This window comes from Lithobates pipiens, unplaced genomic scaffold (genome assembly GCF_037356315.1).
Source record: "Lithobates pipiens isolate NorthernLeopardFrog02 unplaced genomic scaffold, aLitPip1_a1.2 Scaffold_30, whole genome shotgun sequence".
Lineage (NCBI taxonomy): Eukaryota > Metazoa > Chordata > Amphibia > Anura > Ranidae > Lithobates > Lithobates pipiens.
The window spans coordinates 49,023,092-49,037,545 of record NW_027507791.1 but is presented as its reverse complement, the minus strand read 5'-3'; the positions used below and the strand labels follow the sequence as shown (position 1 = coordinate 49,037,545).

Here is a 14,454-nt window from a genome sequence, read left to right as displayed (position 1 = left end):
AAAAGTCTGGTTGTGTGTACGCGGCATTAGAAGGGATAGAACTTCTAACTGGAGACTTTCCTGTCACTGAGACTGAACGTCACGGAAAAATGCAGGGCAAAGTAAAAGGTTTGACAAACACACAAGGTTTGACAATACCTCCGTATCGTTGGGAGTTGAGGAACATCGGTCTCAACAGCAAAGCTCCTTTTAGCCTCCCATATAGTTCAAGTAAACACAATGGCTGGAGTCCATCTATGACTTTTAAATTAATTTATTGATTAAAGTTCGAGAAGTCCAGTGTCTACAGACCTAACAAGATGAATGCGTTTTATCAGAAGCTATGGGTTGAGTTTCTGCCGAAACATGTTAGCAACTTGTTGATAATGTGAATATTCTGGATTTCTTGCATTTTAATAAATAAAATAAATTGAGGTTTATAGACAGACTCCAATTACGGTATATCTAAAGCAGTCATTCTCAACCAGGGTTCTGTGAAAGGCTGCTAGGGCTTCATTGAGCTGTGGCTAACTGACCTACCATATGTTGCTGCCTTCATAGTTCCAGGTCCAAAGCCCCTTGGCAGAGCCATCAGTAGGATTGCAAGGGTGTCATTTTGACCACTACTGTAAGGGAGGTATTCTTCCAACTTACCACCACCAATGGAAGGGGTATTTTCCCAATTAACCCCATGGACTAATCTAACTAGGGGATCCCTGAAATCTGAAAATTATTTCAAGGGTTCCTCTGGGGTAAACCGGTTCCAAAAAGCTGACTTAATATAACAAGTTCTTCCCACTTACCACCACCAATGGAAGAGATAGTTTCCCTCTTAACCCCATGGATTAATCTTACTAGGGGTTCCCTGAGATCTGAAAATTATTTCAAAGGTTCCTCTGGGGTAAACAGGTTCCAAAAAGCTGACTTAATATAACAAGTTCTTCCCACTTACCACCACCAATGGAAGAGATAGTTTCCCTCTTAACCCCATGGATTAATCTTACTAGGGGTTCCCTGAGATCTGAAAATTATTTCAAAGGTTCCTCTGGGGTAAACAGGTTCCAAAAAGCTGACTTAATATAACAAGTTCTTCCCACTTACCACCACCAATGGAAGAGATAGTTTCCCTCTGAACCCCATGGATTAATCTTACTAGGGGTTCCCTGAGATCTGAAAATAATTTCAAGGGTACATAGTTACATAGCTGGTAAGGTTGAATAAAGACATCAGTCCATCCAGTTCAACCTGAGTGAGTGTCTACAATTGTCCCTATCCCTGTACATTGCACACTCACATCAGTCGCTACCCTCAATAGAGCCCATAATCCAAGGTCCACATTCATATACTAGGGCCAATTATTTTTTTTTGGACAGAAGCCAATTAACCTACCTGCATGTCTTTGGAGTGTGGGAGGAAACTGGAGTACCCAGAGGAAACCTACGCAGGCACAGGGAGAACATGCAAACTCCAGGCAGGTGGTGTCGTGGTTGGGATTTGAACCAGTGACCCTTTTTACTGCTAGGTGAGAGTGCTAACCACTACACCACTATGCTGCCAAAATGGTGTAAACAGGTTCCAAAAAGCTGACTTAATATAACAAGTTCTTCCCACTTACCACCACCAATGGAAGAGATAGTTTCCCTCTGAACCCCATGGATTAATCTTACTAGGGGTTCCCTGAGATCTGAAAATTATTTCAAGGGTTCCTCTGGGGTAAACAGGTTCCAAAAAGCTGACTTAACATAACAAGTTCTTCCCACTTACCACCACCAATGGAAGGGATAGTTTCCCTCTGAACCCCATGGATTAATCTTACTAGGGGTTCCCTGAGATCTGAAAATTATTTCAAGGGTTCCTCTGGGGTAAACAGGTTCCAAAAAGCTGACTTAATATAACAAGTTCTTCCCACTTACCACCACCAATGGAAGAGATAGTTTCCCTCTGAACCCCATGGATTAATCTTACTAGGGGTTCCCTGAGATCTGAAAATAATTTCAAGGGTACATAGTTACATAGCTGGTAAGGTTGAATAAAGACATCAGTCCATCCAGTTCAACCTGAGTGAGTGTCTACAATTGTCCCTATCCCTGTACATTGCACACTCACATCAGTCGCTACCCTCAATAGAGCCCATAATCCAAGGTCCACATTCATATACTAGGGCCAATTATTATTTTTTTGGACAGAAGCCAATTAACCTACCTGCATGTCTTTGGAGTGTGGGAGGAAACTGGAGTACCCAGAGGAATCCCACGCAGGCACAGGGAGAACATGCAAACTCCAGGCAGGTGGTGTAGTGGTTGGGATTTGAACTAGCGACCCCTTTTACTGCTAGGTGAGAGTGCTAACCACTACACCACTGTGCTGCTGATATGGGGTAAACAGGTTCCAAAAAGCTGACTTAATATAACAAGTTCTTCCCACTTACCACCACCAATGGAAGAGATAGTTTCCCTCTGAACCAGGCATGTACTGGCCATTGGGACTACTGGGAGTTTCCTGGTGGGCCGATGGCTCAATAGGCCACTTTGAGTGACAGCCTGTCAAAGTAATGGCTCCAACAGGATCACAGGAGGCCCCATGATACTCTCCTGTTCCACCCAACGCTGTCCCCCTCTGTCCTCTACCCCTCACTGTGTCCTCGACCCCCCACAGTGTCCCCCTGTGTCCTCCACCTCCACTATGTCCTCCACCTATCACTGTGTCCCCCTGTGTCCTCCGCTGCCCACAGTGTCCAACTGTGTCCTCCAACCCCCCCCCCCTCCCCACAGTGTCCCCCTGTGTCCTCCACCACCCACGCTGTCCCTCTGTATCCTCCACCCCACTCCCCAACGGTATATATATATATATATATATATATATATATATATATATATATATATATATATATATATATATATATACTGTTTTTGTGCGGGTTCGCAAAATTAAAGTGGCCTGGTCTGGATGAAGTCCAGGGCCAAATTTTTTTCCCAGTCCAGCCCTGCTCTGAACCCCATGGATTAATCTTACTAGGGGTTCCCTGAGACCTGAAATTTATTTGTGAAAATCTGACTTAAAGTAACAGGTTTACTTAATAGCCCCACTTAGCGCGCCCGCTATAGCAAAGTGAGATTCCCAAGTACAGGGAAACATGTGTCTCTTCCCTGCCTTCCTCCTATGATGGAGCACTGGGTGCCTGAGCGGCTAATCCCAAGGCCTACGTTTTGGAAGAACAAATGCAAACTGGGCATAGGCAGCAAAGTAACAGGTACACTTTAATCTTCATATCCAAGCTAAAGACTATTTTTGAAGCTGGTGTACCGTGGTTATATGCATTCTGGTTCCACTTCTCCATCCTGGTTGTAGGATCTGCCATAGATTTGACCTTCCACCATGATCCTAGGCAAATGCTGGACACTCAGATGTTGGAGAACTTAATAGTAGCGTTCAAATAAGGGCGATGTGCGATGTGTGTACATGTCATTGTGGCCCTCTTGATCTCAACTTCCATTCTGGCTATTCAGTGTCCAAATGGTTGTATGTTGACCTAAAAAAAAAGACAAAGGCCGATCAGCAGAGGAGAAAGTCTACGACAATTCTATCCTAAATGGTCAACCATTCTTAAATTTCAGTTGTCCATAGGTGATCCATCCTCCCTCAATCCCTGTCACTTTCTTCCAGTCTGAAAGCTGCTAACTCAGGGAAATCTAAAAGAAAGGATTGAATGGAGGGTGTTAGATTCCTCAAAGATATGTTTCCAGGAGGAGGCTGCTGTCTCCTCTTCGTGATGGATGGCTCTTTTGGTTTGAAGTGTCCTTGTCTGGAGAGTCTGTTTGTTATTTAATGAAGTGCCTGATTTTTTTGTTTTTTCTCTTTGTGTCTATTCAGAGCCTGGCCAAATGGGAGAGTGAGAACAAAATGGTATGTGAGCAGCGACTTCTGAAAGGTGACGGACCCAAGACCTCCTGGTCCAGAGAGCTGACCAACGATGGGGAACTCATCCTGGTAAGATAACCTGTCTATGGATCTTAGCACTTTCCCAAGAAAACATGCATTTCTGAATCCAACTTCAGAACTTATATACAATGCTTATTTACTTATACAGCAATTACATTTTAATTAAATATGCGCTGACCGATAGAAGTGCAAGTCAAACAGAGTTCTTCTGTTGGGGAAATTGTAAAAATCTGGCACATAAAAAAAATATTTCATACCAATTTATTTTACTCTAATTTTGGATGGTTGAGCAGGATTAGAACTCCTGCGATTTTATATTTCTCACCAGGACAGAAAATTGCGGGAAAATCCCTAAATTTAAAATTTTTTACTTAAACAGGAGGTAAGGAGAAACCCGTATAATAGGGACCCCTGTTCCCGTGACAGCTAAGGCAGCCCATAGTTGATTTGATTTTCTTTGCTTCCACCATGGATGGAAAAAAAAATAAAAAATTGCTTGATTCCCCCAATCGACACACTCAGTGTTGATGGGGGAAGGCCTCCTGCAGCGGTATTGTGTTCTGCCAGCTGGGGGAAGAACACAATGATTAATGCTAGCTGCTATAGGTGCCGACAGTAATCGAATGTAAAAAAAATCTGACAGGCTGGTTGTACCCAAGTCGATTGATGGATTGACTTGGGTACAATCAGCCTGCCCATACATGGATCGACTCTTCGAAAACTTCGATCCTTCGATCCATGGCTGGCTTAAGAGGGGCTTTTCTCTTATTTTGGGATGATTTGTGTCTCAGTCTCTGGGATAGGAAACAAAGGAAAATATCCTAAATGAGACATGGGCATCAAAATATATATCTATATATCTATATATATCTATATGCACTAATGGGCACTGACAGGCGGCACTGATGGCCATTGACTGGTGGCACTGATGGGCACTGATAGGTGGCACTGATTGGCACTGATAGGCGGCACTGGTTGGCACTTACAGATGGCACTGATGGGCAGCACTGATGATGAGGTACTGACAGGTGTTACTGTTGGGCACTGATTGGCACTGTGGTGGGCTCTAATTGGCACTGTGGTGGGCACTGATTGGCACTGTGGTTGGCACTGAGAGTCTTTATTGAGGGGGCACTGACTGACAGCTGTTGGGTACTGATTGGCAGCTCATGGGCACATCTCATTGGTCACAGCTGATCACGTGTCAGACTGACACCCCGCACTAGCGATCGCCGAGCTGCGCGCCGCCTATGTTATGGTGTGCGCCAGCATGTTATCTGATGCCCATGTGACGCCCAGTCAGGATAACAGAACCACTTCCCGGCCGTCAATCTGCTATAGGCCAGGCGGGAAGTGGTCAATTAAACCTTCACCCCCTGCAGTGCAGCCCATATAGTGAAGTACACTATATTACCAAAATTAGAAGGTGTTCTATTGGGTTGAGGTCAGGACTCTGAGCAGGCCACTGAAGTTCCTCCACCCCAAACTTGCTCATCCACATCAGTGCCTGAACTTACAAATGCGCTTCTGAAAGAATGGTCAAACATTCCCATAGACACACTCCTAAACCTTGTAGACGGCCTTCCCAGAAGAGTTGCATCTGTTTTAGCTGCAAAGGATGGGCCAACTCAATATTGAACCCTACGGACTAAGACTGGGATGCCATTAAAGTTCATGTGCGTGTAAAGGCAGGCGTCCCAATATTATTTGTAATATAGTGTATTCAGCTCCCCACTTCCTAGATCTTCACTGTGTGGCCCTATTAAGAGCCCCACAGCCAGGTCCTCTTTCTAGTGCTCATGCATGCAGTAGCCACATTAATTCATATGGATAGTTTATACAGAATGGCAAGAGGCCACCATGAGTACAAACCATCCATAGGTATGACTGGGGTGCTACCCTGTTTCCCCTAAAATAAGACCTAGCATGAGTGTCGGTGATGGCTGCAATATAAGCCCTACCCCCCAAATAAACCCCACCCTCTTTCCCCAAAAATAAGCTCTACCCTGAGAATTAGACATAGAAGGACTTTAACTAGGGCTTATTTGGGGGGTAGGGCTTATATTGCAGCCACCGTCGACAATCACGCTAGGTCTTATTTTAGGGGAAACAGGGTAGGTAGAGGACTAGACCAGGGCTTTTGCTTGCCCGTGTAAGCGTCACACAGTGAAGGTCTTGGGAGAAGGTAAGTATTTCACCATGGAGTGGGGGTTCCTTAAAGGGCAATTTCACTTTAGTAGACACCACAATAACCCAAAATATGCACTCACTGACAATACTCTATGCTTTGCCTTTAAAGTAAAAAAGAACTGATGATATGCACAATAATTTTGGTGATCATAGTATAGAAGTATAATGTTTTCACTTATTGTATTGTTTCAGTTCATGATAGCTGACGACGTGGTCTGCAAACGGATCTACATCAGAGAATAAACCCCTGAAACCTCAGAAAGAAACTTTGGCCTTGTACAGCCCATCTTCTGAATTTAAGAAAAAAAAAAAAAACATTTCTTCTAAAGCAGAGATTACAGCAAGCCCATGCTCATCCTAAAATGGCCAAATCCCTTGGGTGGTTCTTTTTGGAAGACGTCGGAGATGACCACTTTCTTATCTAGCCTCAAAGACTTTGTTCATTTGACATTGATGCCCAAACCAGGCAATCTTGTAATGACTGTGAATGGAGGGAGGGGGGGGGGGGGGGCAATATCTGAAGTAATAAGATGAAGCTGAGAATTTGTTTTTTAGAATGTGTTAAGTGGAATTCACTAGCCTTGCTCACAAACCTTTGTTCCCAACCGTCCCTATTTTGATAAGACTGATTTTTGGACCCCAGAAGAACTAAGTGTGTCTTTGCCCAACAATGGACATGTTTGGGCAGAGCTTAACTTAGTCGAGGGTGGGATTCATTTATGGCCAGATTTAGAATTATTGGTTTTGGAAGGTGAGTTGTCAAGATTTACTAATTTCTGAATATTTATGGGCAGTTGATGACTTTCATTTTTCCAAAATGATAGTCAATTTTATGTATAGAATTACACAAAAACCAAAGCACTCGCCATGTAGGAAGCACTTGGATGGGGAATGTATGCGTTCCATGAACCTATTTTAAATGTGAAGCTCTAGAAAGCGGTTTCATTCAGCCATCTTGAATGTACGTCCATCTCGTTCTATGAACCATTTTAAGATGAGCAGTCAAACTAGATGCGTCACAACAAAAGCAGTACATTGATAGTTGACTAGAAAGATGATGAAGGCAGGTTAGTAGGCATTCAAAAATAAAACGCGGTTAAGACATGATTAATTAGCATTCATACTAATATATAGCTGAAAAAGGAATTGGGAGAAAAAAAACAGACTTCAAAGTAGAATTTTTTTAAAGGCTGCCTTTAGCCTTGTGTTGTGTTTTTCAGATTTATTTTTTACTTTTGTCTTTGGAATTTTCTAGAAGACCCACAGGCACATAATTAAGATTGTATCTCTAGAGAATTTTCCACATGTATGTTTTAAGCAAGGGTTGCGACAAAGCTTCATAATGCTGCAGAATGGTATGAGTTGTATCGCCCTTTTAGGCATATTTTCCAAATCAGAATTCACTGGCACCTCATATTTGTAGACACAAATGGATATGATTGGTTCAACCACTTGATGCAGCAAAGGGTTTACGTAGACAGCTAACCATAACTTTTGCATTTTGAATTGGGTTGGAGAAGAGTTATGCCGCGTACACGCGACCGTTTTTTCCGACGGAGTTTCGCTGAAACGGACTTGCCTACACACGATCACACCAAAGTCTGATCGTTTGGAACGCGGTGACGTAGGACGGAACTAGAAAAAGGAAGTTCAATAGCCAGTAGCCAATAGCTGTAGTTGCGTCACCTTTGGTCCGTCGGAACAGCATACAGACGAACGGTTTTCCCAATAGGGAACATTAAAAACATGCTCTATTTCTAGGTCCGTCAGAATAAAAAAAAAAAAAAAAAAAAAGTCAGATGAAGCCCACACATGATCGAAATATCCGATGAAATGATTCTGGCTGACTTTTTTCGACCGGAAAGTCCGACCATGTGTACACGGCATTAGACCAAGATTTGCTTAACTTCCTGTCCCAGGGCATGCCATTTGCCAAGTCAGAAAGTGAGATGAAGTTTCCTGAAAGGAGACACAGACAGCAGTAAAAACATGCCACCAAACTGGAATGGACACGTTTTAGACTTTGATTAGACTTTGATAAGTTCTTCCTTCTGAACAATAATTTTTTTCAGTCCTGAGTCCAAATCTAACACATTCCGCCCTTGATTAAGGGAAACCTCTGGACTGCAGAAACGCAGTGACACCTCAATGGAATGGTGTTCTCATCTTCTACTTATAAACAGTAAAAACAAGGTGGAAAAATGTTGGATTTCTACTTTAAAATGAACCTGTACACAGGTCACCTATAACCCCTGCCCACTTGCTGCTTACACTTATCTTTAGGGCCCATTCAAACCTTGGAGTTCTGGTGCGTTGCTTAAGTTAATGCACCTTTTTTTCATGCATTAGGCAGCCCATTAAATAACCGGCAATGCACCAAAATGGCAAAAATATTTTTTTTTTTGCAATGCAGCACACCACAATAAACAGTAGTGCACTTAGTGGTGCGCTGAAACACTTGTGTTGACACTATGTTGCCTTAGTGCATTGGGCTGCCATTCAAAATGAATGGCAATGCAAAGTGCTAATGCACATAAAATGTGTTAACATGTGTTATAGCAAAGTCCACGTTAACACGCTCAGTACTGTGCCACAGTGAAAAAGTGTATTTCAACCCTAATATGCTTCCCTGCCCCACTAAAATACTTCCTAGCATCGGGGAACATGTGTGTCTCTCTCTCCTTCCTTCCTTGATGTCTCAGCAGCCATTCACCAGGCCCACAAACTGTCACATGGGGGACAGTGAGGGTCTATAGCCCCGTGTAAGCTCCATCCAGACCAACTTGAAGCTTGCACAGTACTTGTTTGCTTTTCTCCTTACAGCCAATCAGATCAGCCTTTCCGCTCTCATTTTCTAAACCGCCCTGAAAAGCAAAAAGATCAACTAGTCGGCAATCTTTTATTTTTAGACACTTTGATAAATAAGGCCGTTAATTTGCTCTTTTTTTTTTTTATTAGACCAGCTTCAGACATTTTATACATTTTTCTATGTAAACATATAGCTAAAGAATGTAGTCCTGCTAACTAACGAAGCTTTCTGTCCTGAGGTAGAAATTTCTCACATCGCTCTCATTTTTTTTTAGCATATGCGTCCTTCTGTATTTATTTGTCAATATGTGTTTTGTTTTTTTTAAATAAAAAGAACAATTGTCAAAAATATGTCTTTTTGGTGTTGGTGTTGTGTGGGAGTCCAGAAACCTCCATGAAAGGGTGGGGATAGTGGAAAGTCTTGGAGGAGAGCCATCAGTTGTATCAGTTGGGCTACCCTTGGGCATTATTTCTAAATGTAGTACCCACCTAGATAGGTTGATAGGAAAGCTAGGTAGATCAAGTTCTTTTTGGCTCCACTGTAAACAGTGGAACAGTTTGTGGTTGCTTTGGGCTGTTCTTGGCTCCACTGGTTGCAGATTTAATTGTTTCCCTCTGCCTTCCAGGAAGATTCCAGAATGTAATGGTCTGGAAAGGCAAATCAGCAAACTGAATATATATGTTGTCTCAGCCAATCCCTGGAGGAGTGTGCCCAGAAGATGGCTGGGGGAGTCCATAAATAGCCTGGGGCTTGGCGCTTCCTTGTTCTTGTCTGGGAGGAAAGGTTCTCAGCCTGAACGACTGCTGACCCTTCTAATTTTTGGGCCATTACTAAAGAGGACTGTCCTAAGAAGGGGTTCCAAAGGGAATAGTGTACTCTCATCACTCTTTAGAGCTCAGAGTGGCATATGCCACAGCTCCCTATGCTCTATCCAAGTTTATTCAGCAATACATTTCAGGAAAAGCAACTCCTACACCAGTGGTCTCCAAACTGCAGCCCGGGGGCCAGATGTGGCCCTTTGCATTCCTTTATCCAGCCCTTTGGGCACTATTCCTCCTATTGATACCAATTATGGGGGCAAAACTTTTGCCACTGACACCAACAATGTAGGAGTATTCCTCTCACTGATACCAATAATGGGAACCCTAAACCCACAGACACCAATGATGGGCTACTAATCCTCCCACAACACCAACAATGGGGAACTATTCCCCCACTGACACCAATGATGGAGCACTATTACTCCCACTGACATCAATGATGGGCCACTGTTCCTCCTAGGGACACCAGTGATGGGACATTTTTCCTCCCATTGACACCAATGATGGGGTACTATTCCTCCCACTGACACCAGTGATGGGGCACTATTCCTCCAACTGACGCTAATGATGGGGTACCATTCCTCCCACTGACACCAATGATGGGGCACCATTCCTTCCGCTAAAGATTTAGCATTGTTCACTCCCACTGACGCCAGGACATTTTGTACTCCCACTGGCCACAGTCTGGCCTCCATAAAGTCTGAAGGACAGTAAACTGGCCTTTTGTTTAGAAAGCTTGGAGACTCCCTGCCCTGGACTGTTCATTGAGCCAAAGGATTGACTGTCATGGTGTACCTAGCTGCCATTACACAGGCTTGGGGAGAGAATGCAGGACAAATTCAATGCCCTTACAGGGGTTGGCACTACATAAAGAATACCCTCGGAAAGTTCTACCAGGAGGTAAGAAGCAGTGGCTAGGAGCACAACGAAATCAATAGGCTTATCTACCAGCTGTAATTAAAGGATCACTGCATAAAAGAGTGGAGTCGGATTATCTATATTGGTGGTGTTGGTCCCTGGAATTTAATACGTCTTGGGTACAATGAGAACATCCTGACATCCAACTCCGTTCCTGTCCGAATTATGGGTGTTCCTACTAACCTTTGTGTGCTCCAGCTCCTACATAAAATAAAAAAATTTATATATAAAGTATAACCCTTTTTGTGAAACAAAACCACTTGCTCTATGGGAAGCTCCATATCTTGGAAAAGAGTCCTCCAACCATGTGAGATCATTAAAAAAAATATATATATTCTTGGCTTTTCTGTCTCCTAACCTTGTAATCGTTTTTACTGGTGATGGAGCAGACACAGGCTTATAATGCCTCCCAATAATAACTGGCAATGCCATTACAGCGCCAATGAGCTCTTTACATTTGCCTATTTAAAGATCAAGTTCCCCTTCCAGGTGATTTCACCACAATCCGTATAGGAACTTTAGCACAAGAACAAGCCCCGATGAAAGGCGATTCTTTGGCCCTCAAAACATGTTGGAAACTGTATTTCTACTGATTGTGACTGTCAACAATCTGTCACTAGTGATAGGGGCACATACAGACTTATAATGTCTCCCAGTTATCTTAAACTGGAAATGCCATTACACCACCAAAGATGTCTTTACATTTGCCCATTTCCAGATAAAGATCCCCATTCCAGGGATTTCACTACAATCCATATACAGTGCCTTGCGAAAGTATTCGGCCCCCTTGAACTTTTCAACCTTTTGCCACATTTCAGGCTTCAAACATAAAGATATAACATTTTTATTTTTTGTGAAGAATCACCAACAAGTGGGACACAATTGTGAAGTGGAACGAAATCTATTGGATTTTTGAAACTTTTTTAACTAATAAAAAAATGAAAAGTGGGGCGTGCAAAATTATTCGGCCCCCTTGCGTTAATACTTTGTAGAGCCACCTTTTGCTGCGATTACAGCTGCAAGTCGCTTGGGGTATGTCTCTATCAGTTTTGCACATCGAGAGACTGAAATTCTTGCCCATTCTTCCTTGCAAAACAGCTGGAGCTCAGTGAGGTTGGATGGAGAGCGTTTGTGAACAGCAGTTTTCAGCTCTTTCCACAGATTCTCGATTGGATTCAGGTCTGGACTTTGACTTGGCCATTCTAACACCTGGATACGTTTATTTGTGAACCATTCCTTTGTAGATTTTGCTGTATGTTTGGGACCATTGTCTTGTTGGAAGATAAATCTCCGTCCCAGTTTCAGGTCTTTTGCAGACTCCAACATGTTTTCATCCAGAATGGTCCTGTATTTGGCTGCATCCATCTTCCCTTCAATTTTAACCATCTTCCCTGTCCCTGCTGAAGAAAAGCAGGCCCAAACCATGATGCTGCCACCACCATGTTTGACAGTGGGGATGGTGTGTTGAGGGTGATGAGCTGTGTTGCTTTTACGCTAAACATATAATTTTGCATTGTGGGCAAAAAGTTTGATTTTGGTTTCATCTGACCAGAGCACCTTCTTCCACATGTTTAGTGTGTCTCCCATGTGGCTTGTGGCAAACTTTAGACGAGACTTTTTATGGATATCTTTGAGAAATGGCTTTCTTCTTGCCACTCTTCCATAAAGGCCAGATTTGTGCAGTGTACGACTGATTGTTGTCCTATGGACAGACTCTCCCACCTCAGCTGTAGTTCTCTGCAGTTCATCCAGAGTGATTATGGGCCTCTTGGCTGCATCTCTGATCAGTCTTCTCCTTGTCTGAGCTGAAAGTTTAGAGGGATGGCCAGGTCTTGGTAGATTTCCAGTTGTCTGATACTCCTTCCATTTTAAAATGATCGCTTGCACAGTGCTCCTTGGGATGTTTAAAGCTTGGAAAATCTTTTTGTATCCAAATCCGGCTTTAAACTTCTCCACAACAGTATTACGGACCTGCCTGGTGTGTTCCTTGGTCTTCATGATGCTCTCTGCGCTTTTAAAAGAACCCTGAGACTATCACAGAGCAGGTGCATTTATACAGAGTCTTGATTACACACAGGTGGATTCTATTTATCACCATCAGTCATTTAGGACAACATTGGATCATTCAGAGATCCTCGCTGAACTTCTGGAGTGAGTTTGCTGCACTGAAAGTAAAGGGGCCGAATAATTTTGCACGCACCACTTTTCAGTTTTTAATTTGCTAAAAAAGTTTAAATTATCCAATAGATTTCGTTCCACTTCCCAATTGTGTCCCACTTGTTGGTGATTCTTCACAAAAAATTAAAATTTTATATCTTTATGTTTGAAGCCTGAAATGTGGCAAAAGGTTGAAAAGTTCAAGGGGGCCGAATACTTTCGCAAGGCACTGTAGCAACTCTAGCAACCTAGCCCCAAGCCCTGGTGAAAGGGCATTCTTTGGCCCCAAAATGCATTGGCAACTGTATTTCTACTAATTGGTGCTACGCTGTCAAGAATAAAGAAATATGGAGCTTTGACTTGGCCATTTGGTGCTCTATTCCCTCTGTTCACCCAAACTTCTCAAGCTGGGATGTTCCCATTCAGTGGGATTATCCTCCCACTTTGTGTTCTCCAAGCAGCCAAGGTCAAGTTGGCAAGAGCCACCATCAACCTGTCTGTGAAAGAAGACAATTTCGAGTCTAGGGCCTCAGTTTTATTTTATTTCTTCCCAATGTTCTCCAGACCCATTCATGCTTGAGTCTGAGTGTAGCAAGAAGAGTTAGAAGCATTTTTATGAATGTTGCTATGTGCATTTTACACATGACCTGTAGTACAGGAGCAGAATTGCACACATTTTTTCCCCTTAGACTTTTAAATGGGAGTGCCCGAAAAAAACATGCACTTTTCAGATGCTCTCAATAAAGTCTATGGGACCAATTTAAAATGGCATGATTTTACTCAACTAAGCTAACGCTGTTTTTCAAGCTACAGGTGGCAAGTGACACATCGCTCAGGTGTGAACGGGCTCATTGAGAATAATGGAATTCTTCAAATTGAGCTTTGTCGCTCTTTCAAAATCACACGTCAAAACACTAATGCCCTGTACACACGGTCGGAAATTCCGACGGAAAAGGTCCGATCGGATTATATTGTCGGAAAATCCGATCGTGTGTGGGCTCTTTCTGACTTTTTCCGTCTGAAATTCCAATGGAAAAAAAATTTGAGAGCAGGATCTCAAATTTTCTGATAAAAAAATCAGATCAGACTTCTTCCAATCGTTTGTAGAGAATTCCGATCGGACAAAGTGCCGCGCATGCTCAGATCAAATTACGAGACCGAAGCTATAGGCTACTGGCCTCAATGTAGTCCCGTCGTAACTAGACATGTGCAAAAGGAAAAAATTTGTTTAGTTTTGTTTTGTTTTAATTCGTTAATTCAATAATTTCGTTTAATTATATTCGTTAACTTCCTTAAATTCGTTTTCGGATTTCGTTTAGTTTTCTACCGAATTCGAAAAATCGGCCACATTCGAAATGATTTCAACATGATTCGACATTATTTCAACCGCATTCGAAAATATTTTGTGACTCGACTTTAGAGCCATGTATCTCGGGGTCACTTGGTGCTAGAAACTCCAAAGTTGTAGAGCTAGTACTATTGTGTTTGCATACCAAATTTGGAGTTTCTAGCACCAAGTGATCCCGAGATACGTGGCCCCAAATTCGGGTCACAAAATGTCAAGCACTTTTTTGCAGCAGAGAATTACATTTTGCGACCCGATTTTGGGGCCACATATCTCGGGGTCACTTATAGCTAGAA

At 42.8% G+C, this 14,454-nt stretch overlaps 1 protein-coding gene across 1 annotated transcript in view; it reads left to right on the top strand.

Moving 5' to 3' along the window:
- The window catches only part of CRABP2 (cellular retinoic acid binding protein 2), a 60,887-nt gene extending 51,622 nt beyond the window's left edge, over positions 1-9,265 (top strand). The window contains exons 3-4 of the mRNA XM_077464196.1: positions 3,850-3,966; positions 6,301-9,265. Coding sequence (XP_077320322.1) covers positions 3,850-3,966; positions 6,301-6,351 — 168 coding nt within the window. The 3' untranslated portion in view covers positions 6,352-9,265. The remainder of the gene's footprint in view (positions 1-3,849; positions 3,967-6,300) is intronic.
- Positions 9,266-14,454: the final 5,189 nt, after the last annotated feature.